At 38.5% G+C, this 26,209-nt stretch overlaps 1 protein-coding gene and 1 long non-coding RNA gene across 4 annotated transcripts in view; one reads left to right on the forward strand and one right to left on the reverse strand.

Moving 5' to 3' along the window:
* The window catches only part of n4bp1 (nedd4 binding protein 1), a 20,546-nt gene extending 13,585 nt beyond the window's left edge, over nt 1-6,961 (reverse strand). The window contains exons 1-5 of the mRNA XM_044356361.1: nt 6,351-6,961; nt 3,080-3,307; nt 2,681-2,848; nt 845-1,401; nt 242-602 (exon numbers count right to left, since the gene is read on the reverse strand). Coding sequence (XP_044212296.1) covers nt 242-602; nt 845-1,401; nt 2,681-2,848; nt 3,080-3,307; nt 6,351-6,665 — 1,629 coding nt within the window. The 5' untranslated portion in view covers nt 6,666-6,961. The remainder of the gene's footprint in view (nt 1-241; nt 603-844; nt 1,402-2,680; nt 2,849-3,079; nt 3,308-6,350) is intronic.
* LOC122985590 lies at nt 6,887-16,587 on the forward strand. Of its 3 annotated transcripts, none has more exons than XR_006404156.1 (3): nt 6,887-6,977; nt 14,365-14,591; nt 16,531-16,587. It is a non-coding gene; the product is annotated as an uncharacterized LOC122985590 (long non-coding RNA). The 3 variants fall into 3 exon arrangements; XR_006404155.1 differs by lacking the exon at nt 16,531-16,587 and adding an exon at nt 15,308-15,490; XR_006404154.1 differs by lacking the exon at nt 16,531-16,587 and adding an exon at nt 14,800-15,276.
* The last annotated feature ends 9,622 nt before the right edge of the window (nt 16,588-26,209 follow it).

Below are 26,209 nucleotides of genomic sequence, written 5' to 3' on the forward strand. Positions count from 1 at the left end.
ATAATTAATACCATTTTAAATCTTCTGAAACAAATAAGTATCAGTAAATGTATAACGCAAAGACAAATAAGTCACTGTACATCTAGACTGTGTTACTCTAACTCTAACTATTATTTCAAACCTTCAAAAAGGTAGCGAGGGACTTAAAAATGGTCTTTGACTGGAACTTTTCACCTCATCTCATAGTGCAGGTGGTCACATTATATTTCTAAAGTTTAAGTTTTAGTGAGTTGGATGGTACCTGCTGAGTGCTGGTCTCGCTGCCGCTGCACTGCCTCCGGTGCCCCAGACCGTTACTACTGCCTCCATACAGGTTGGGCTTAATGTTCTCTTTCGACCTGCCCGGGTCTACCAAGGCTCTGTTCAGCTCACGCTCCTTCTCTCTGAATCGAGAGACCGTAGAAGAAGATGAGGATGATGATGAGGAGGGAGTGTCTGGGGAGTGCACAGAGTTCAACGGTCTTTCTTTTTCCCCCCTCTTTAACCCCTCTTCACAACGCTTCGATTCCTCGACGATCTTCTCCAGAAGGAGGAAGGTATCTTCTGTCTGTCCTGTCTCCTTGACGACACGCTCTACGACTTCCTGCTGGTAACCCATTGTTCTGAAAAACAAAACAAAAAAGAGTTTCAACAGCTTTATTTTGCAACATTTAACAACAGTGTTAAATCATATGCAAGATACAAAACCTTCAATACGGGATTGAAATGCAAAATCTAACTCCTCTTGTTCCTGACTAACGACAAGAGGAACTGATAAAGTTTCAGGGAACAAGTAATTCTTAACATCTCTAATATATTAATGATCAGATCCCATGCAAATGTTTCAAAGTATTATGACTTCCACCTGAAGAAGTTGACCAAGCAGCGGAGGTTGGTCTCTGGGCTGACTGTCTCCCCGTCGTCTGCGGCGCCCTCGCTTGAGTCCAACATGATTGGACCGACTACTGTGTTTGCTTTAGCTGAGGAGGAGTAGGAGGAGGAGGAGAGGGACGACGAAGCACAGGGGGTTTTGGATCTACAGCTGCTACTGCCCCCCCGGCCTTCTCTGTCCCTCTGTCGCTCCCTCTCCCTCGCTCTCTCCGGCGACTCGTCCCTCCGCTCCAGAGAGTACTGTCTCTTTGTGTCCCGAGTCTCGCTCTCAGATGAGCGCCGCTTGTGCGAAGGCCGAGTGCCGTTCAGCAGGACGGCCTCGGGGCCCAAACCTATCCCTCCTCCCGCTGCTGCTGATGCTGCTGCTGCTGCTTTACCACCTCCACCTCCGACAGATGCTGCCCCAGTCCCTTTCTCCTCAAAGCTAGTGTCCAGGATGCGGTTGGAGAGTTCTGTCACAGGGGTGCTACTCTGTGAGCGGTCTTGGTCGACCTCTGCCATGCTGGGATGCAGTGTCTGGTTCAGTTGAGCCTGGGAGAGGAAACACACCGCGGTTTAGAAAGTACAGTAAAAGTTCCCCTCACACATGAACACTTGCCATGACCAGCATTCATTGTGGACTTTCCTGTGTACCCTACATGGTTCTCCTTTCAAGAACCAGAGCATTGTAAAAGAAGAGGTATGTTTTCTCTTTTACTTACTTCACAAATGACAAACAAAGAGTTTCACTGTGTAATCACACATCTTTAAGACTAGTCAACTTACTTTATTCACACCCTTTGAAGCCCTTATCTTTAAACACCCTGAAATATTTCATTAGTTATGTCAATATTTAACGACCCTGGGATTAGGTTAAAGTGTATATCGTACATGGAGAGAGTACGCTGTCTCAGACATGTTTCGTTCTTGGATATGTGAGCTCTCTGTGGAAGAGAAACAAAAACAACCTGCCTTGTTGTGACTCATTTAAATGTATGTTGCAGCCAAGGACAAAAAGGCCTTCACAGATAAGAGCAGGAAGGAAATTCACATCAGTTAAGTTGAGACATTTCACAGCAATAAACCCAGTAAAGATAACAACAAAGAATATCCATTCTTTGTTGAGCATTCATTCTTATTTGTTAATAAATAATACAGTAAGATTAATAAGATTATCTTAGCACAAATACAGTTACTTAAAGGTGCAGTGTGTAGAATTTATTGGCATCTAGTGGAACAGACTTGGTAGAAATGGAATATGATATTCATAAACATGTTTTAATTAGTGTAAAATCACCTGAAAATAAGAATTGTTGTGTTTTCTATACCTTAGAATGAGCTCTTTATATCTATAGGGAGCATTTCCTCTTCCAGGAGCTCACCATGTTGCACCACCATGTTTCTACAGTAGCCCAGAATGGACAAATCAAACACTGGCTCTAGAGAGGGCCTTTCCCGTTTTTCACAAGTTTCACGGCCACTGTAGGTTCTCCTACACACTTGGTGAGGGGGAGGGGGATTCACTCGGTTGCTATCTGCAACCTTGCTGCTAGACGCCACTAAATCCTACACACTGCTCCTTTAACTACAAAACACACGATCCAGAATTTGTAGTTTTTGGTTGAGTTCTGTCACAGCAAATACACTACCCAAGTTTTAAGTATCATCAAACGAAATATTACAATGTGACATCATACATCTCTAACTACCCAAAGCAGTTACTTTCTTTGATTTTCTACATTTGCTGCAAGTATCCAAAGCTACTCTAAGAGTTTTGTAGTTTGGGGTGCTGTACTGTAATGACTCACGTTAAAAAAATGTACACACTCACCATGGTGTTTGTGCTGGTGGGGCTGTGAGCCAGTCCCAGTAACTCTTCTTTCAGGGCACTGGGCAGCAGTAGAAGCTCCATAGTGTACTTATCATCTCTTTCCTCCACAAAGGACTTGAATGCTCGTTTCACTGCTGGCTCTCTGTCACTTGGTAGACTTCGCTTCTCCTGAACACAAACACACAGATAGATTACCACAAAGTATCATGCTTTACAATACTTTTTTTGCTTTTCAGTGGGACAGTGAGAAAGTTGCTGTAAAGCCAAAATTCAAAATTCCCAGTAAAGTTTTCAGGTTCTCTATATACACTAAAAAAAAAAAAAGTGTCCTTCCATCACCACATTCACAACAAAACTCCAATAGCATTATGTGTGATCACAGCTTATGATTAACCCTACCTGGAAAAGTGCTACAAACTGCTGGACTCTGCTCTGGGCCATCACTACAGGTTCAGCCCGGCCCAACAGCCGCAGTCGGCCCGGCTCAGGCACCAGAACCTCAGCGCTTGTGTCTCGTATGAGTCTGTCCAGGAAGAGGCCCCAGGCTCCGGCGAAGATACAGTGCATGTCCACCGGGTACCGCTCTTCTTTCTGTAGTTCTGGGTCACACAGCCCTCTCACGTATTCCTGCACGACAAAGGAAGAAGAACAACTGTAATAGCATGTTAGTGAACAATGGCGTCGTTAATTAGAACAATAAAACAGCTATAAATACATTCACGGTATTGTTATGTGTGCATGTGGCCTTTTCAAAAAAGGGCGACAAAACCACAGAGTAGCTAATAAAAATGATCTGGTAAAAACTACAGAGGCCAAACAAGTTCTACAGAACTATTTTAGTAACACATGCTAAAAAAAAATATAATAGAGTTCCGCAAAATTCTGAATGAAACACATCAAGCAAAAATGAAATATACACATTTCTTTTGGTGCCAAAACTGCTTGTATGTGCTCTCTTAGTTCAGAAGCATACAAACATACACCCCCACACCTCACTATAGAGCAGTAGAGCTGACACGTGCTGAAACTAAACACTGTCATTGATTCAGGGAATCTCCTGGTGTGGGAAATGTTTGGATGAATCAGCTGCAGGTGGGTGCAGCAACTTCCTTACAGATACTGTGTCACATTTCTTTATGTGTAAGAAGAAAAAAAAACTCAGTACTGAGAATGTTAAATGACTCAATAGTGACGCAGAGGGAGAGAAAAAGAAAGGATGTCACGGTGTCGAAAGAGAACCTGCTCTCAAATATTTGGGGCGTGGCTTTTTAAAGTGAAACAACCAATAAAAACGAGTCGGGATTTCCAGTAGCTCTGGCCCCTCTGCAATAACCAGATGGACTGAGATAACCTAGCTGCTGGTACTTTGGTTTTTAATAATTCAAATACGACTAAATATAGAAATGTAGTGTTGAGTTAGAGTTTTTTTGGGGGGGAACTAACTCTACTTAGTTGTGTGATTTGTAATGGTCAAAGTCCATGAGATTAAAACTTATCAGTAGGTGTTTTGTTTACTCACTTGATGCATATTCGTGAGTAAAATTACTAACTGAAAGCAGAACATGATCACAGACTTAGTCCCTGCCGTGCCTCCCCGACACGAACGTTTATCAGAATAAACCTACAGTAAGGACTAACCTGCGTCCTCATAAAATGTCCCTGATTTAGAAATCCTGTTCTTTACCACTTTACTGGCTGGATCCTGTCTGTGGGTTTATCCAGAGTGACAGGAACACTGTTTACTGTCACAGATGCTGTTGTTAAAGTCTTTAATGTAAGTTTTAAATACTTTAAAAGCACCGCAGATGACATTTCATTCACCTCCATTGTGTTGGCATGGAGGCAGAATTCTCAAAAACAAAGATGTCAAAACGTGGACAAACTACATGCAGACTAGATACCACTTTAACAAAAACTAAACTCATTTTTCACAAAACCATATTGCTTCTTCTGTAAGTCAAGCAAACACCTACACACTGACAACTTGCTGATGCTGTGTAAAGTGTGGCACATGGTAAGAAGAGAGTTTCAATCATGTGGCAAAAGTTAACTGTCGACTCTTGAAACTACATTTACAAGAAAAGTCGACATGGGAATCATGGCAGTGATTCCCCAAACGACAGTAATCTTAATATATTGGTGTGGGTTATGAAGTGATTACTTCTGCAGCCCCACGAGAAGGTGTTTTATGTCATCCTTATCATCAATTGAACCGGCTGATGGTGAAATTTCCATTTCCGCATCATGATCTCGGTTGACCGGCAGAGCATTCAACAGCTGTTTACAGAGGGAGCGACTTATACACAAGAGAGAGAGACACCCATGACACAGATGCAGAAGTGTGAAGTATTCTCTTGTACGGGAAATCACACAGGAAAAAAATTACATTTTACAGATGCTGACAGATGTTTCGGATTAGTAAGAGTAGTATACAATATAAACTCTACATGCACCTCAGGCCCACATGATTTTTAAATTGACGGGTGGGTTTCGAGTTGACTAGTGCGAGAGATGATGTGATTCGCTCATACTGAGCGTTGCTTATCCAGGAGTACAACCAGCCTCTTCTGCAATGTCAGATACATTTGGACACTTTTGGTTGGTTATTAAATGTGTATGATATAGTGTCTACATCTATTGTAATCACAGCTTCATATGTATCTACAAGTCAGATACAGTTTTATAACAGATCAGTATTTAAAAACATCCTATATGGACATCCCCAGCCAGGAATACTAACACAATACACTGTCCATGTCAATGATGTCATTATAATGAGCACACATTCATGATAAATGATAGTGCAGAGACTTTGTTACACAATGTTTAATCCCAGTTCAGCTGTCTAATAATTCAAAAAATGATTCTGCCGATTGAATCGCACGTTTTCCTGAGTTTTCTGTTTCATCATTAGTCACAGAATCACCTGTTACTATGTTGGTGCTTTATTATGATTTAACTTTATTCCCCCCCTAATCACACACTATGTTAGTTAGCTAATTCAGTACTAAGTGTTTTGTTTCACAGAACTATGAAACTATGTGTATAAAGTCTGACAACAAACAACAGCAGGATGTTAACATGTGTCTTCATTTAAATGTACAACAGCCACAAACTCATAAAAATCATGTTGAAAGTGAAGTGACCAGGCTGAGACATGTAGGTGACTTGTTAGCCACTGACAAGACTGATGCTGACTGTAAGCTGACAAAATGTCATGACATTTCTGACAGGCCACCACTCTATCAGTACTGTAATGATGCTAGGGGGACGTTATTACCATGGTTACTTTCATAGACTATCTTGACTAAATTAAGAGTGGGTGTTATGTCTGTTCGTCCAGACATTCATTGATGCTATAACAACTTAAGCAGTTAGCACTTTTCCTGTAGTGTCCTAGAAAAAACACAACAAAAGTCAGACCATACATCTAACTTCACTTTTATATCATCTCAGAGCTCTGGGTTATATAAGTTAAATATGTCTGTGATGAAACAGTAGAAACTGCTGTTAATCACAGGACACTGATACACCTGTTCATGGTGAAATGTAAAGTTACAGCCTGCGTAGTGGTCATTTGGTCTGAGCTTGTAATAAAAATCAACTCTGCTTCACATTGAGCAGTTGGCTATTTACGGGCATTACAAGTGAAAGTGTTACACGACCTCACCTTTGCTTTGGACACGTCGTCTCTGTTTCCTTTGAGCTGAAGCCATATCTGCCGGGATGTTTTGCTGCCGTGCGGTTGTCCAGTGTGATCCAACAGACCGATGATGGTGAACGTTACTTTAAAAACCTGCTCCACTCGAGGCTTGGCACATTTCAGCTCATCTTCTTTATCCTCTAGGACAGTAAACTCGTCCACTGTCGGGGGGGCCTCCTGCTGCTGCCTCCCAGCGGACGCAGGCAGCCTGCTGGTCGGCTGCTCCGGGCACGTTAGCTCGGTGACTCGTCTCATCCCGAGGAGGGGCCGCGTTGTTGACATTCCGCCTCTCGGTCGGACCGTCGCTCCTGACAACGGCGTCTCAATATTCAAACCTCTCGGCGCTGTTGGGGCTCTTTGGCGTTTTCATGGTGTCTTTTGGTGTGTAGTCCAGAGCAACGCAGCGCTGTTTGCGGTGTCTAATCGACATGAACACAGAGGCAGAGCGAGCTAATAACTCGGAAGCTCAGAGTGACGTATCCGGAAAGTCCCAGTGAAGGCGTCATCAAAACACGACAGTCAAGAGTACCCTTCGCCACGGCGAGTACCCGATGGTTATCTTTGGAGGGTTTTTGACAACAAGCTGCATGAATGGTGACCTATGTTCTTACGACATCAAAACCGTAGAGATCCCGTGAGATGAGACCGACAACTCTGTACTGACATAACGGGTTTTTAGACTGCGTTGATTAGCAGCGAATGGTAAATTGCTCTAAAAGTGAGTGAGTGTGCAGCTGTGCAGCAGCGCAGCTGTGCAGGCCCTGACAGGCCAAACAATCTACAAACAGTCGAAATATGTGCGGCTTTGCCCCCTCGTGGTTGTGTGAAGGTATTGCTTGCTGCAGTCAGTACAGCAGGAGTCTGCAGTTCATCCATGATTCAAGATGTTTATTGTCACTCCGGTTATATAAGTACAATCATGTGAAATACTTTGGCTGGGAGGCTCCAGTACAGAAAGACAGTAAATAAATAAATATGAAATGAGATAAAATATAACAAAATGTAAAAAGTAAAAAAATATATATATTCAAAAGACAGACTCAAGGCACAAAAAGGTTGCATATAGTCATTGGTCAGAATATTGCACAGAGGTTAGCTGGCACTAGCACTACGTTCACTGCGCGTCAGTTAGTTCTGGTAATTTGATTCATTGCAAATTTGTAAGGGAATTTACACCAATAACGTAGCCCACAATATCAGCTAAAGTGGTCTTTCTGGTGATCCTTTATTCTGTGGATTTAGGCATCTCAGCTGCTTCTGTCTCTTCATGTAATCCCAGACTGACTCCATGATGTTGAGATCAGGGCTCTGCAGGGGCCAGACCATCTGTTGCAGGACTCCTTGCTCTTCTTGTCAATGGAGATAATTCTTTATGACCTGTATGTTTGGGGTCATTGTCATGCTGCAGAATGAATTTGGGACTGATCCGAGGCCTCCCTGATGGTATTGCATTATAGATAAGAATCTAAACATCTAAAGTGCCTGAAACTTTTACACAATACTATGTAGCACTGGTCAGTGGTTTAGGTCCACTTTCTCATTGAATTTTCTACAGATTACAGGAAATACTGCTCCATATAGAGGACTATAAACATGATATATTTATTATTTCTAAGAAGTGAAACAACAAACACAGCACAGAAGCTTTTTATAGATTAACCAAAATTAGCATTATAACAAAGGACTGTGGACAAAGTTGGACATGGACTGACGCTAAATACATAATGTGGGACCATATGGGTTCAGTCACATGGATCCCATACAGCAAGCCTGTGTGGGCTGAGCAAAGGAATATTGTTTATTTTTTGTTGGAGTTTTTTTAGGGTGAGGTGTAATTTGTCCAGGGTCCCTTCAGATAGCCACTGTTTTAAACTGGGCCAGTCAAAAGCCAACTGGAAATGTATTTGAATAAGGGCTAGATAATAATTTAATTATATCAATTCATATGCGGAGAAGGTTCTAGAAAATGACCACAAAAATGATTATTTGTGAGCATAAACATAGATTGATTTCAGCTGAAAATTGTCAGGTCACAAATGTCCGCTGCAAGCTGCTTATCAACTAGCTCAGTCAACTCTGGGTTTTCCACTTGCGTGCATGTTCATGTGAAAGAGGCGGGGTTGTCAATTACAAGTGACATCATTATGTGTTTAATGTCGTAAACATTCTCTGTGTTTGTTAGAAGCTCTTTCCAAACCAGAGTGGAAATAGAAAGCCTGGAACAACTACTAGGTCTACTGACCTGAAAAAATATCGCTCTTTTTTACTTGTCACTTTATTCTAAACTCAGGATTTTTGTCCATGTTGGGATCCTATAAGAATTATGACTCTTTTTTTCCTGTGATCTGATTGGGAAGTGGTCGGGATGTTGACAGGTTGTGATCCGATCCTCTGAAGTTAACCTGTTCAGGTTAGCTGTTCAGCATAAGTTACCATGGCGATGTAACCCAGTAAGAAATGAACCACTATCATAACCCTAAACACCCAGAGTTAAACCTGAAGTTACTTTGCTAACCCCAAATCCTGCTTCATAGTACAGGCTTCTGTTGCCACTGCACAGCCTTGCCATGCAGTGCTGGGTGAAGACACACACACTACTGTCCATAGATGCACACACTTCTCATGCACAATGAAGCAGTAGCACCTGAACCTCACAGACGTGTCATCTACAAGGATATGGCAAAGGAACATTCATGCACACACCACAAATATGTACATTTAGCAAGGCTGGATTACCAACCAGATGAAAAATGCTGATCTGTTCTTTGAAACCTAAATTAACATATTCAAATTTCTTGTTTTGTATGTTCAACAGTCAAAAACCCAAAGATGTTGTGTTTACTATCATGGAAAACTGGCAAATTTGAGATCATATTTGAGAACTGCTCCCAGAGATTGTTGGCATTTTTGCTTAAAAAATGACAAAAGATTAATTACCGACTAATTGATTAATGATATAGTCATTTCAGCTCTAGAATACTTTTATGTATAGTGGCAGTCAATGGGGGCCTAACAACAAATTTTTGCCCTAGAGCCCCTTGGGGGATTAATCTGGCCTTGACATACTGTACTTTAATGAGTATAGGACAAAGAGGAAGGTGTTGTAGTATTTTTTTGAATATTTTGTCAGTTATATCTAATTTTGTTTTACTGAGGGACAGTCAGTGTATTGCTACATTTGCTACGTTTCACTTAAAACACATGATCATCACAAACAGGTGTTAAATTCAGTAGGAAAACGGTGGAATCTTATTTATTTGAGAAGTTTGTGTAGAATCGTAAACCTCCAAAGTCAAGATGCCAATTGAAAGTATTGTGAGACATGTAAAAGTGAGATGTGTTTAAAGGTTCTGTATGTAGGAATCAGAAATTCCCTCTCATTAGTGACACCTGTGGCTGTTAAATAAGCTGTAGTCAAGAGTGGGCAACTTGTCATTGCGGGGGTGTTTTGTTGTGAAATGTGAGGTTGATGGAGGCAGCTAGCTGTCTCATTAGCTGGAGAGCTAATATCTGCAGGGTGTTTCTAGTTGGATAGCACTGTTTTTGTTGTGTTGTTGTGTCATTATGCCGGTCATTTGTTGATGTTAGCGGGAGAGAGGCAAGACACTTGGGAGCGCGCAAAAACGTCACATCCTTTGGATTTTCGCTGAAAATCCGGCGCGGGTGCTTCACATAGAAATCAGTCCACAGGCTGTTACGGACAACCGAGAAAGTCGGGGAAGGTCTCATTTTTTATGTTACATTACTGCCCGTTCACTCATTGTCAATAAAAAACTATTAATACATGTAAATTGTCTCACAATTCTACATATAGCACCTTTAATGATGGTTTGGAATTTTAATAAAACAGGACTAAAAGACACTCCAAAAACATACACAAAATCAGTTTAACTATTTAATTACTATACATTAAGGAATTATTGCTGTTTTAAAGATGCCACTATTATTTGAATAGTTTTGAATTTCTAAATGAATTTTAAACCTCATCCCATTCTGCAGTAAATATTTCTACATAGCCCTTGTCACTCTGCATTATTAGAAATTACCTACCAAACCTGGATGTATTTCCATCAAAATTAAACACATTGTACAGCTCTTCTCTAACATACCAAGCTTTATTGCCAAAATGTTGTTGGCTATCTTGCCTTCATCAGGGTGGTGAGGTTGTTTCTGGCTTCTTTATGTTCATCAATTAGTCATATCAATCACCATAAATACAAGGTACTCATAATCATATTACAATCATCTCTTTACACAAAATACTACACAATACAATATAGATAAAAATGTTGTTTTTTTTAATATACCATAAATTCAAGACATTAGTCCCAACTCATTTTTTTCTTACAAAATACAATATGTCATCTTAATTTATTAATGAATATAAAGGTTGAATCAAAAAGTTTGAATACAAAATATCAAATTCTGCTTTTTTTCAATTGTATTTTTACAACAAACTACATTGACTCAAATCTCTATGATCCCATATTCATGACCCTAATTCATTTCTAAATCTACCTCAAGAAATCCATCTTTTATCTGAAATTAATATAATTTATCAAAAAATACTCTTTCATGGAGTGAGGTTCTTATTCATTATCATTCTTTGCCACTTAAAGGATAGAAACAGAGGTGATGTATTGGGGATGTGACACTGATCCACACCCTCCCTCCACAGCAGACATAACACATCACACAACCTGCGCATGTCACAGTGGAGGGGCTCTGCATTAACACAGCCTGATTCTCAGCCCAAAAACTGTGTAGAGAGGTTGTCAAGTGATAGTAAAGCTTCAAATAAATTTAGTGCAAATGTATTAACGTTAGTTATTCATCAAGTAGCACCTGCAGTACGCTACTTAATACCAGTTATAGCAATATCTTTCTAAAGTTCACTAACATTACTGTAGCTATCATTAGCCACCATAAGCTACTGGTCATACCAGACCAGGTAACGCTGTAGCACTGGTAGTAGTCGTAGAAAAGCCACCAGTGTATTGACTCGTAGGAGGCTGCAATGTGTTGCTTGTGAATTCAAATTTAATCTGCAAGAGGAATATTGTGATATTTCTTCTTTCATAATCTCACTTTAAAGGAGAGGGTAGGAGAGTGCGTGCAACTATTCAGTTGCCAGGCTGGTATGTGCCATCTTACATGGTTTATCAATCATCAGGTTCACAATATCGCAAAAGCCTGAATAGCAAGTAAGTTTTATTTTTGTGAAACCACATCCTCCTCTAAAAACACTTTGCACCTACAAAGTCTCACCCAGCTCCTTCCCAGCACCTTCAACATCACTCTAGACAACTTTGAACCTCAGGAGCATTTGACCCTGTTGGTTTGAAATGGTTCAAAAATCTAATAGATCTTTTTCACAGCGCAGACATTTTTGGCTTGTCATAGGAAGAAAAGTTATTATCCCGTTTTGCAGATAATGACTTTGAAGTGGGGTTACACTTGCTTTTCCTTATGCTTTTCCTAGTTATAAATGGTGATATGAGTTGTAATACTGTTATATTAATCTGACAGAGTTACATTTTTGCCAAGAAGTCAAACATAAGATTCAGCCTTCCTGCCCACCCAAACAATTTTCCTATAGTTGCCAATCCATTACTTTATTTTCACATGTGAATAATATACTGTATATAAATAAATATAATACATACACATATAAATACTTCTTCTATTCCATACATAATCTTTACCCTCTGCTAAAGCCCACTGACCACAATCAGAAGGCTAAACTACCAGCAGCTGCTTAATAAATCTCTTACTTCTCCCTAAAGTATTGTACCAGTGGGCTGACAGTCTTAAAACCTCTCCTCCACTGATATAACTCAGCTTTTAACATTAGAATGAGTAATAAATTAAATTAAAATAAAAGCAGCTGCTATAAAAAATAAAACAGACCCACCAGTTGATCTTGATGTGAGAGGAACAGACCACAAAAAGCATTTTCCAAAACTTCATCAGCATTAAGCCTGTAGCAAAATCTCCACAACATCACAAACAACATCCACCTGTACAGTAGGTGCATGAGTGATGGGAATAGGGGGCAGTGGGCTTATTAATATGCCTAATAGAATAGAAAAATATGACTCAGCAAAGATTTTAAACCGTATGTTTTATCTTCTCACTTTTCACCTGGTCAAAACTTGAGATGTTATCCACTCCTCCAGCCAGTCAGTGACACAAACATGGCTATGGTACATTTGACCACACTCCCTATCAAGTTCAGTGGATATGATCATTGCGTCATGAAAAATTAACACTTGAGGCTAATACAAAATAAATTGCCTTTCGATACACATAAGATACATTTAGATGAAGGGTCATATAAAGTTTAGTTTTTTCTGATGAGTAATTTGAACTCACTATCCCAATATTACAGAGAGATCATCCCAAATTATTGCACATATTCAATATTTTGGGATTAATAACAAAATAGATTGGATATAGAAAAAAAATACCAAAATACCAAAAGTCTTGCATCTAAAAAAAATCAGACAATCTATTATACACATGCATACAATATTTTTATTTGCAAAACATGTGCCAATGACCCATCGCTGCTGCAGTCCCTGCACACTGAACCCTTCCATCATGGTCAGCCACTAGATGGCGGTGTAAGCTTCAGAATGACTCGACACTGAGCTCGCTTCTGTCCGTGCTTCCTGACGACAGAGAGTAATATTGACTTACAGATGTTTCAAATCAATAATTTTCATTATTTCAAATCCAGACACACACAGCAAAGGAATGTTGTCTTTATTAAAGTTCATTGTGTTGTATTATGTGGAGAGAAGGGAAGAAAGAAGAAAGAGACAGCAATATCCACAGTTAGACTGTTGTAGTTTTACTGTAATTTTAGCGGTATTGATTTGATACTGTGCTGTTGCTACTGAGCTGCTGAAAACCTGCTTTAGTATTATCTTATCAGCCTATGTGTGTATACTGGTGACAAATGTGATGCAGCAGTACATTTTGTCCACCTCTTTATCTGGACATGTAGCCACAGGAATAGCAGGAAACAATGTTTTTGTGTATTCATTCTTTATCATTTGGAGTGAACAAATAAAGGAAACATTTTACAACCTCAAAATATAATCAAGTGTCAAATTCACAGTGTGAGAGCAAATATTAAAAAGTCTAAATATTAAACTAGGATCACCAGTGAGTCAATGTAAACTGGGCCAGTGCATCAGAGCTTCACTAGGGGGCTCCATACTGCAGTTATAAATACGTGCTTGTGCATGAACAGCTGTGACTGCCACCTGTGAGGTGAAAGGGAAGCTGACCTGCGACACATGCTCCTCTTTAGTTCCACATGACTGTGTGGTGTGTGTGTGTGTGTGTGTGTGTGTGTGTGTGTGTGTGTGTGTGTGTGTGTGTGTGTGTGAAAGAGAGAGAGAAGGAGACAGACAGAGTTAGATAGACAGAAATTAAAACCCCAACAGAAACTGAGAACTCACGCGAGTCAAATTTCGTAGTGATATCCAAAGAGAGACTCAGAGGCAGAATTAGGTCTTAGATCTTTATTAATAATTACTTAAATTCTAGTTGCGCTTGAAAAATAACACTACTCCAAATGAATATAACCCGAGAGGAACTTTAAAGACAGCCTGGAGGAAGATGCCATTAATTATGTGTAAATGAATCAACCTCACCACTCACGTCCACTAGAAGCGGATGCGTCACATTCTGGTTGCTCTACGGCTCCATCACATCTCTTTCGCAGTTCAAACATCCACTGGAAGCGTTTCAGAGGCAGTGCATCTTCAAGCTGTTTGTTCTGTTTCAGCAGCCACATTCCCACTATTGTTTTGCCAACATTTTATGTGTTTCACAAGCTTATCGAATACACATTCGTAGCTCAATAATGATCGATGTGGTAACAGATACATCTTGGCTGTACTTGTTGTAAATAACTGCACAACACAAAGCTGAAAGTCAGTGTTTCTCTGCCCTCTCTGCTTGAAAGTTTCAAGTCTGTTTCAAGCCCACACCCACCGTCACTGATGGTCTTTTACAAGGATGAGAGGGACAGAAAGACTTTGATGTCATAACTGAAAGAAATACTGCATGAGAGAGAGACAAAACAGAAGAACGGAGAAGAAGATGCACATGTGAAGAGGAATAAAAGACAAAAAGAGGAACAAGTAGGACTCCTGCTTGTGGTTTCTGGGCCTCACGGTTGGAGAATCGAAGGTAACACTCGCAAAAAAAAAAAAAAAAAAAAACCCACAAACACGCTCACACACAAATACTCAACCACACCCGCCCACTTAACAAATGTATTTATGTACAGCTCAGCGAAAGCCTCCCACCCCCCTCCGAACACAGGAACACACTGACTTTACCCTCCTCCCTCTTTCTCCTTCTCTTCCTCCCTCCCTCATCCCTCTTTCTCTTGCAGGTCATGGGAGATAGCGAGGAGATAAATATCGCTGGCAATAAAAGGCCTGCATCATGAATAATAAAACAGCCGTAATCTCGACCAATGATTTATACATCTACAGGCTCTGATGGCTGCACACACACACACACACACACACACATGCACACATGCACACAGGCGAGGAGTCACACATTGAGCTCTGTTAAATTGAGATGAATGGTGATGCAGAGTGTGGGACCGGCGTTGGACACACACACACACACACACCCAAACAGTCACTTACCCATACACACACACAGACCGACACCCTCCCACACGTGCTAACGAAGAACACAAGAGATTCATGCTGAAAATATGGAGACGTTAAAACACACACACACACACATACAGACAGTCACCCTGGTTGAGCGATGGGTGAGAAGACAGAGAGAAAATTTACAAGGCTTTTTTGTTTAAAAGTCAAAAACAGTATGGCTGATGGAGACCACAAGAGAAGATGCTTACCGCTGCTAATTTTCTCTTGCAGGTCCGTGCACTGCTGATAACTTCAGATAAGAGGTCACCAAAACTGTCCAATGGAAGAGTTACCTACCAGACATGTGACTTTACATCTCTTGGTTCATTTCTAATAAGATATCATGAACTACAAACTGATGTGAAGAGCAATAATGTAAACACTTTCTGGAATGATTGGGGTAAAACAGAACAAGCTGTGATCACACCTGTTCACTTGGTGAGGTAAATCCCTCACTGAATGTCATGATTGAATCTAAACAAAATAAGAGGGAAATGTGCAGATTTGAGTTACACTGGGACTTTGTTTGTATGAATTGGGCTTTGACTTAATATCAGGAAGATGTTAAATATTTTGTTTACTCTGTAAAGACACAACAGGATGGTGATTTGTGCAGTTTGACGTAGAAAAACAGGAGGAGTATACCATCAGAAAATGGTTATTTTAATTTTAAATAAACCTGCAATAAGCCACCTGGAAAGCAACAGAAAAAAAAAAAACTGTGAGCACAACACTGACATATTATCACCTTTAATTTGATATAGCGAGCTTTTTCACTGAAAACAGCTGCCTGCTGCATCTGGAAACAGAGACTGAAATGTCAGTAAAGTCATAAAGGCCATAAAACCAAAACAAAGAGCTGAAAGGTGCTAATATGCTCAGTAGAGCTAAGAGGAATGTTGATCCAGGAATTTGATCCTTTTTAAATATAAATAATAAATAAATAATATTGATTGCAGAAGAAAAAAAGGGAATGTGATGATAGGTGAAGTCAGTGCAATGATTTTAGAAATACTGAAGTCACAGGTCCAAAACCGCCCCTCTCTCAGAACATTTTGACCAGACACCTACAATAAAGTCTAAATTCCTTTAACTCTCTTTTTGTTGAACTTTTGATCTATTTAGTGAAGTGTTCAGTCATATCTTTTGCATATTTTATTTCCCAACATGAAGGTCTAAATGCTCTCTTAAAGCCTTCTCCACGGTAGAAAAAAAGTACAGTAGTCAACAAGTCTGTAAAATACAGCCTGCAGGAGTCTAAAAAGATTCCCCAACATCAAAACATGATGTCAGTGTCTTCAAAAGCCAATATTACATTTATTTATTTTTTTGCACTGTGAATATGTGCATTTGTTCATGGACGTGGGTGATCTAATTGTAATTATTTGTATTAATCAGTGTCATTCAATACCATAATCATATTCTCTATGCCTGTTCATTCTTTTATTTTACAGGGAATATATTCATTACCTCTGGAGAATTCATTCTTGTACGATTTCATGTGAAACAGGTAGGCACGTCTCGTACTATATTAATATCGTGTGTAACTAAATCATAAATAAGAATATGAAGCACTACAAAACCAACAGATATTATCAGCTCATCTAAATATACTGAGAGTTGGAAATGAAAAAAAAAAAAAAAACATGTTATCTTTGAGAAATTATGTCACTGATCTAGTAAAGCTGCAAGTGTGATCTGGATACATCTTTTAAAATTACTTACTGATTTCAGTAATAATAAAATACGCTAATAATATATTCACCAGTTATTCCAGGGATGTACCTGATTCAGACATACTTGTGCTCTAAGCACCTACAGTACATGTGGTGATACACAGTGATGAAAGTAACCAAGGACATTTACTTAAGTACATAAGTACATTTTTTTTGAGGTACTTGTACTTTACTTGACTACTTACATTTTATGATACTTTATAATTCTACCCTACTATAGTTCAGTGGGAAATTGTACTTTTTTTCTCTACTACATTTATGTGACAGCTACAGTTACTATTTAGATTAATATTTTACACCCAATCATATAATCAGCTCATAAAATATGACACTTTTAAAAAAAAAAAAAAAAAAATTATTTAATTTCATTCCTTCCACCGTGGAGTTTTGCTTACAATACTACTTCTTCTTCGTCTTACTACCAAGATAAATACATATGCCTTGATACATAAAATAATATATACATATCTTAGGATGGTGTCAGGCTAAGTATTATCAACATTGTTCATCTTACACATGACACACATACCCCTCCTCCCCTCTACAAACACATTTACAATTCCACACCTTTACACACACACACACACACACACACACACACTTCACATTAGCTCTCCGTCCTGTGTTCCCCACTATATTCACCTTCCACAGCTCTTCCACAGTTCTTATAGGCCTTATAGGGCATTATAAATGTATTTTCATACCTCACTGAATTACTCAGTTTTATTGTTGTCTTAAGACATCATCTTTTCTATGGTCAAGTAATATTTCTTATATTTTATATCATATATATTTCATAAAATATGACACATTTTATATATTAAACCAACCAACAATATACATCATTGGTAATATGAACTAAACTTTGACCAACAGCAACACTGAAATTATGTGTACATGTTACATGTGTCAATAATAATATATATGTATATAACACTCTTGCATATACATTTTTTAAATTTTTTTTATTTGATACTTTTAAAGATCCCCCCCACTCAAAAGACTCTGCTTGGAATAATACATTGGGTCTGAGATATGTATATAAAAATTATAAAAATATATATAAAATAATCTTGTTAAAATACCCTGAAATGACTCCTCCTGCATTGAAAAATCCTGATTTGTGAATATGCAAATATTTGTCATCATTTTACATCTCCATCTAGTTTCTATTGGAGCCCATTGAGTTAATTTAGCACTTTATTGACATAAAAAGAATTTTGGTTTGGAGACATGACTTACAAAATAAACATATAACAGAGTTCAAAAGACAAAAAATAAATATAATAAAACACTTGATAAGTCTCTACAACAGTCAGTCTTAGTTTGTGAGGTCTTAGTTTATACCACCTAATGGGGAGCAATTAGTGAAATATCAATTGTCAGCTCTAAATACAAACTATTCACAGAGGCACTGGATGCTTCATCTATTCATGTTTAACCAAACGGTGAATAATGAGTTCCTGAATTTTTCAACCGCTGTTTGTGAATACTAGAGTGTGTTGTGACTCTGACAGCTAAGAATAAATCTTATTCATTGATAGTCTTGTGGGGCAGGCCTTAAATTTAAAGACCCTAGAAACTTTTTCTCACTGTGTGTCATGAATCCTGTATGCATTCTGCCAAGTTTCAGTTTCACTTCAGTAATATCTGTGTTAGTGTTTTTTTATCTCCCAGTTGGATTTAAATGGGCGGCACTCAGTTGGACAAAAGTGACATCAAGCATTTCTGTGCATCAGTCAAAAATGTGTTATATTGGAATCAATATCTAATAACAGCCGGTGGGTTATTTGCTCGTGTGTTTTCAGGCCACTGTCAACCCATAGATATGGTGAAGCAGTTTACCTGAGTTTTCAGTCCTCAACTCTTAATATTACCTTCATTTCCCCTCAAACTTTGATTGTTGCTTATTTACACATGAATATTTAATAATATAGGACAATTAAATATATAGGGCAATGTACTTGGGGTTTGACACCAAGTTTTTAGGAGCTTTTAGGTCTTTTTTTCTCCCAGATGTGATAGTTTAGACACTGCTGGTCTGATTTTGAAAGAAAAATTATGGGTTTTTTTTGGAAAATTGGAGTTAAAATAATTGTCTATAATTAATAGTGAATTCAACTGTAATTTAGGCTACTTCCAATCTTATGTTTGTCATGATACCTCCTACACACGAAAGCCATAAGTAAATTTCAAGCAAACTCAGAGAGCACTATATAATCACATAATACATGGATTGTAACGCTATAATGTAGTTATAAGAAAATATAAAAGTATTTGTTATTATCTTTGTCACTAACACCTCTCTTATGTGGCATCTTATAATAAATGATTGACAGTATAGTTGTACACTTTAAATAACATAAAAATGTTAAATAAAATATGGTGTATTCATTACTATTATATTTATGTATTCCATTTATTATTAATAATCAACTATTATATTTATTAACCTATTTAAGTATTTATTTACTAGTTATGAACGCTTCAGGGGAGCAGTTATAATTGTCGACTAATATGTGAAAAAAACACTTCGTCCTTCCTTATATCTACAACTACATAATAATGTGTTATTAACAACAAAGTATTTTTAAAACTGCTTATCAATGCTGAATAGTGAGGGTTAAAGTAAAGCGTTACTGCATCAGAATATGATAAGATATATGTCGTTTTTTTGTAAAGGGCCGGTCAAATACAATACCTTTGTTGGAAAAACATACTGCTGCTTTGTGATAACAAAACTAATGAAATTCCTTCAAATTCTCAATGAAAACAAACAGAAAGTCAGTGAGGCCAGGACAGACACATCACCAGGTCATAAGTCCAAACATGTTATTAAAGATAGAAGCAATCTGAGTCTTTCAATGGATTTCGCTCCACTTTTATTAAGGTTTTCAATGCTATTCCTTTGATGTTGCATTTTTTTTTGTGTATTCCTACGATACAAAAATAGACCGATAATGCAAATATTTGATTCTAATTCTATGTAGTATAAATCACACAAATCACACAAATTGTATCTTGCATTAGGCTCAGTAAGATCATTTTCTTAAGCTGTGTAGAAAATGACAGCTTCTTTCATTCTCACCCACTCCTGGCCTTTATTCTGCTTGCTTTCCTTCTCCTCTGTCTCGTCCTCCTCCTCCTCTCTTCCCCCTATTCTCCCTCTTATCCTTTTCCTCTTCACGAGCTGAAAAGAGACATGAGGGAAGAAAGGAGAAAAGAGGCGTGAGAGTAAAAGACAGGAGGAAAACGTACAGAACGTACAGAGAGATAAATAATGTTAAACTGTGGGACGAGGGGAAAAAAAATGTAGAATGAGGAATAGATATTTGACACAGTGAGAGAAAAGAGATTTACACACACCAGCCACCAGCGATGTGTGTTAACATACAATTTAACAAAACTGAGGGAAATTAGCCTCGCTCCTCTTCCTCATGTCCTTCCTCATCTTCTCTTAGTTCTGTATAGACCAACTGCAGGAGGCTTGTTTCCCCTCTCCTTCTTAGTCTAACCTTACTCTTTTTCACCCTCTTGCTTTTCAGTCTTCATTTTCTCTCTAGCCCAGTATTCTCTTCTTCCTCTGCCTCCCTTTCCCCTCTCTCTCCTCCTCCTTTTCCTTCCCTCCCACTGGGTGATCCGTTGCAGACATGCCTGTTCGGTGCTACAACCCATTTAGGGCCCTGCTGCAGCAGCTACCAGGTAATTGGAGCTGGAGCCACGACCAGCACAGAGAACATGGGACAGGGGGGTTGTGTGTGTGTGTGTGTGTGTGTGTGTGTGTATGTGTGTGTTGGTGCGTGGGGGGTGACTGGTCCGTGTGTGGTGCAGTGTTTGTCTGTTTGTGCATGCAGAAGAGCCAAAGGAGGAGAGAGAAAACAGAGGGAGGGAGCAAAAAAAACCCAAAAAAACGGAAGAAACGAGGGAGACAAAGGTAGTGACACATACTTACCACGTGTGTATTTGAGCATGTCAAGGCTGCCACGGTGCGCCAACGCGCTTTTCACACCAACTACAGTGTTCAGGAGAAGGAAGTTAAATGGAAAGAAAGCAGACAGCCTCACACACAACAGTCAGCTGCTACACACACACACACACACACACACACACACACACACACACATGAGTCTGGGGGGGAAAAATCCCAGCAGCAAGAAAAAAAGAGTATAAAGACACATGCACTGAGGTGTGTGGACAATATTTCAGTGAAACAAAGAAAAGCAAGCATATCAATCACTGCATTATTCACTATTGATCATGTTTGTTTAAGCACACAAGTGCAATTAAAAAGATGAATGTAATGAAGTCACAGCTGGATTTTTCTTCCCCCCAGCTCCATCCTCTGACTTTATTAAAATATTAAGTATTACATATATAACCATGAAATTGTGAAATAATCCCATACATTCTTAAAATTCAGTTTATTGCAGCTATTTTTTTTTTTTATTTCAAAATGTTTTATTTAATAAAGCCACTTTTCATCATAAAGTCTGTCAATCAAGACAAACAGGGCAGAGACAGTTATGTGACTGGCTGTTGCTTTGATGTGAAAAAGTGGAGAACCAATCACATTTCAATATTCAATATTCAGCTGAGTTATACAGTGAAATGTGTTTGGAATATTTCACTGTTTCATTGTTATGTAACATATTTCACCTTGTTTATGTTGAATATTGAACACTTTGGATCTACATAACAACTACCCCAAACTTTGCTTTGAAGTGATTTATCCAGGGCCAGACTGGGAAAATCATTCTGGCCGGGAAATATAGTGTGAAATATAGCCCCGGTCAGGCCACTTTTTAAGTGGGGGGTCTGAGGGTTCCCCACTAGGAGAATTTTAGTTAAAAGGACTTGATTTCCTGCATTCTGGGGAATTTTAGTGCATGTGAATAACAAATTAATGAGCCAACATCTGCTTAATACAATGTACTGTTAAGAACCTCAAATAAAACCAAAGGTACATATCATTAAGGAGGGAGACGACACAAGGACTAACTTTTAACCAATATTTATTAAATAATAAATAACTAAATACACAACTAATATACTAATAAAATAGAAAATGAGGTATGGGCATCATTTCATCAGTGGTGGGTGCAGAGTGTTGAACCATGGACCTGCAGGTTGCTCTGAACTAGTGGGCTTCTGTACTACTGTGGCACCAATGCTGCTCTCTCCACCTTCAAAAAGAAAAACACACAGCACACCATATCTTTTAATGTACCAAAATTATACAATTAACAATCCTCTCCACCTATTCAAAGAACAGAGCAAGAGCACAATACCCTACTCAATTTACTGATACTCGCCTGTGCTCAGCTGGCTTGTGCTATTTCTCTCTTTTTTGGTTGCAGGTAAAGTTGCAGTTTTGGTCGCTGGGTCCTCATTTGACGCTCCAAAAATCGAAACAAGATCGGAGTAGGTGAATCAAGGCAGTTTGACGCGTGTCATGACACTTCTAGTGCGTGTTCGACCATTGAAAACAATGAGTGTAATTCAAAACACGTGTGTCAGACGCTTCCAGTGCGTTTAGGCCTTAACAGTTACCCATCAAAGGTTAAAATAGCCTTTTAACCAACACAAACATTAAATAACATAGATCTTTAAGTTTCAACAAATTACAGTAGCATGGATAGTGTGACAGAAGACATTGTGTTGTCACAATCATTTTAAATTATGAGCTCAAAGTATGAACTCACTGACTGAAATTTTCACCAAAACGCATCTTCAAATAATATTGACCACCACTAACTAAGACTAGATATAAGAATTATGCCATCAGTGTTTTTGAGGAAATTATAGAAGGAACTAATACTTTTATTATTGATTGTCCAGTTTCTTGGCAGCTTTAACTGTGACAGGGGACGATGATGACACATCGTTAACATTAGCTATGTTAGCTAGGTAGCAAATGTTAGCTAACTAGCATATTTATTTTCCTTTCTTTTTTTCTCTTTCCCTCTCTGCTGCACCCTTCCTCTTTTTCCCACTGTCAATCTTGCTGCTAAGTGATTTAGCTGCACTAAATCACGGATGTATTATAAGAGCTCTTATTATACTGCCAAACGAAATGTTGCCAACTGCTCTCTCTCTCTCAATTCAATTCAATTCAATATGCTTTATTGGCATGACGTTGTGGATCAAACATATTGCCAAAGCAAAAATTTACATATGAACAATAGAATATGAACAGTAACAGTAAATAATAAAATGAAATAAAAGAAAAGAAAAGTAAAAAAAAACAAAAAAACAGACAAAAGTATCTTACATAGAAATGTGTCTTTCTTTGTGACATGCAGCGACATATTCTCCTGCCAGCTCTACTGTAGTGCTTCTTCTCCCAGCAGGGTTTGAATCAGTTTGTCTTTTGGGAGGGTGAGAAGGTGAAAGTCTGGGATTTTCTGCTTGAATTTGAGTAAGAAATCTTCTCTAATTTCTTTGTATTTTTGACAACTTGTGAGAAAATGAATTTCTGTCTCAACTTCTCCTGTTCTGCAGTGAGTACAAATCCTCTTAGTTCTTTCTAGCCATCGTCTCTTATGGCGACCAGTTTCTATAGTGAGTTTATGGTCACTGAGTCTATATTTAGTCAGGGTTTGTCTTTTTACATGATGTTTTATTTGGATTAAATATTGGGCTAATTGAAATTCTCTGTCCAGTGAATTATAGCATTCTAGTTTATTTATTGATTGGATTTCTGTTTTCCACTGCTTGAAATATCTCAGTTTATTATCTTTGTCTATTTGTTTTACTTGTGAGTTGGGAATTATTTTCATAGCATCACTTTGACTTATGAATATGATTTCCTCATTTGTTCCATTCCAGATGTTTTTGGCTGAATTCAGACAGCTTTTCTGTTCTAAATACGCTCTGTGATGGTGTGAATCTGAATCTGACTCCATCAAGTGGTTCCAAAATTTGATTGTTCTTTTCTTGATTTTAATTAAGAGGGGAAATTGCTCCAGCTCTGCTCTGCACCCATGGTTTAGACAGTTTCTATGGACTCTCAGTATGCTTTTACAGAACTCAAGATGTACTTTTTCAACTGGGTTTGAGTCCCAATGCTCTTGTTTAATGAATGGGGCCCAAACTTCACTTCCATATAAAAAGATTGGCTCAATAACACAATTTTAAGCCAAATCTTTACAAGGATGTTTAACTGGAATAAGACTTTTCTTATACTGTAATAAGCTCTAAAAGCTTTATCTGCCAGTACACTTACAGCCTACACTTACAGGACAAAATGTCCTGAAGCAGTGATAGTCAGGCTGAGGTATGTGTACTCCACTGTATGACTCAATGTTGTCTCTTGAAAATAAACTGATATTTTTTAGTTTGTAATCTTGCTTTCTTTTTGAAATATCGTAATTTTAGTTTTATCTAAATTTACCCAATTTTGACAGTAATCATGGAGTATGTTCAAATGTTCTTGCATTCCTTGCTCTGTTTGTGATAGCAGTAATAGGTCATCTGCAAAAAAAAGACACTTAACTTCCTTTCCCTCTAAGTCCAGTCCTGGGGCTGGAGAGTTCTCCAGTAGTTTTGATAACTGGTCAATGTATATGTTGAAAAGTGTCGGGGATATATTACAACCTTGATGGACCCCGCCACACTGTTTGAAAAATTCAGTTCTTTTTTGTCTAATTTTTACAGCACACTCATTTTCTGAGTACTTGCATTTAATGAAATCATATACTTTGCCACCAACTGGTAGAAAAGACCATTGTGCCAAATCGAATCAAAAGCTTTCCTGAAATCAACAAAGCAAGCGTACATTTTTCCTTCATGTTTTTGGTGTGCATGTTTTTGGATTAGAGTATGGAGAGTAAATATGTGATTTGTTGTTCTATGTTTGGGTATGAAGCCAATTTGGGATTTACTTAATATGTTGCTTTCGATCAGGTAGGACAGTATTCTTGAATTTAATATGCTACTCTCTCTCTCTCTCTCTCTCCTTCCACCGTGCCTGGCTGTCACAGTGCGCAGGGCAGTGTTGCGTTCAGGGTCAAAAAATGGCCTGTGGTTTGCCAGGCCATTTAGCAGGCCAGGCCACTGGCCTGGATTTATCCAATAGCTACAATTAAATAATAGTATTTTTATCTTTTAATTCATATAATATCATATAAATGAGGAAAAAAGACCTCCACCAAAAAGTAAAATTTGACAATGATTTCTGTCAGTTCAATCAGTTTATTACAGAAGCCAAAAATGACCATTGTTGCAGTAATTTTATGTTATTTGTTAATGTGAGATCACAAGTTTATTTTCTAATTATCTCCAAAACACCAAGTTGTTTTCTTGTGATAGCGGGATAATTATCTTGAAAAAACAAATGATTGTTTTTTCATGATAAGAAGATAGTGTTACCTCAAGAAAACAATAACTGTATCCCAAGAACCTTTTGTTTTCTCATGAAAACAAGATATTTAACCCACCAAACAAGATAACTAACCTATTATCATGCACCGACATTTTCCCAAGATAACGAGAAAATGTACTTGTCATCGATCGATGATTGCAACAGTGGCTCTTCTTGCAGCTCTCCCCCCTCCCCTCTCTGTCCTAAGCCCCTCCCACCAGATGAGCACGGGCACATGCACACGCTTCATATGTGCACGCCACACAACAGTTAGGCTGAATCCAAATGTCTGGACTTCACTGCACTAGCAGACTTGCAGACTTTGTAGACTTCACCAGACTGCGCTCGGAAAAGTACCCATAATCCTGCAGCAATATAGGTTATAAAGTGACGATGTCAAAGAAAATAATAATACAGTGGAAACTGCTTATATGGATGAAAAAGCTCAGGACAGAATCATTCCTATACAAATGCTGTTTAAATAATTTGATTATAGTAATCAAGTAGTCTGCTTACAGTGTTCATTTTCGGTCTTTTCATACATGAAAACATATGGAAAAACAATGTCTTACTCCCTGACAAACATATGATATATACTTAGCGGCTGTGGCACCATTATCAGGTGTTGCTGTGCATCTCCGCAGGGTTGTGTGGAGGTGCAGGGTGTGGGTGTTTATTTGTAACCGCTGTGAAACAATCAGAAAAGAACTTTTATTCCTCTCATTCACCGGCTTTCTCGCTACTACTGTTCACTCTCCTCATCCACTCTCTAATTCGCTCCACCACTGCTTCTCTCTCTCTTTCTTTTTGAAAATGTGTCAGGAAGCCATCAGCAAAGCCTAACCTTACTTTTAACGTTATCAAACGAAGAGAAATGTCTTCCCCTCTTCCTAGTAATGTTTTTGTCCTCCCTCATGGCAGAGTTACAGCTCTGATCAGTCTGATTGAAGGCTGTAATATACAAATGTCAATTACATGGTAATCTGCATGAAAAATAAAGAAAAAGCAAAAAATTGATTATAATAATCATCCGCT

Source organism: Thunnus albacares, chromosome 7 (assembly GCF_914725855.1).
Source record: "Thunnus albacares chromosome 7, fThuAlb1.1, whole genome shotgun sequence".
NCBI classification, from domain to species: domain Eukaryota; kingdom Metazoa; phylum Chordata; class Actinopteri; order Scombriformes; family Scombridae; genus Thunnus; species Thunnus albacares.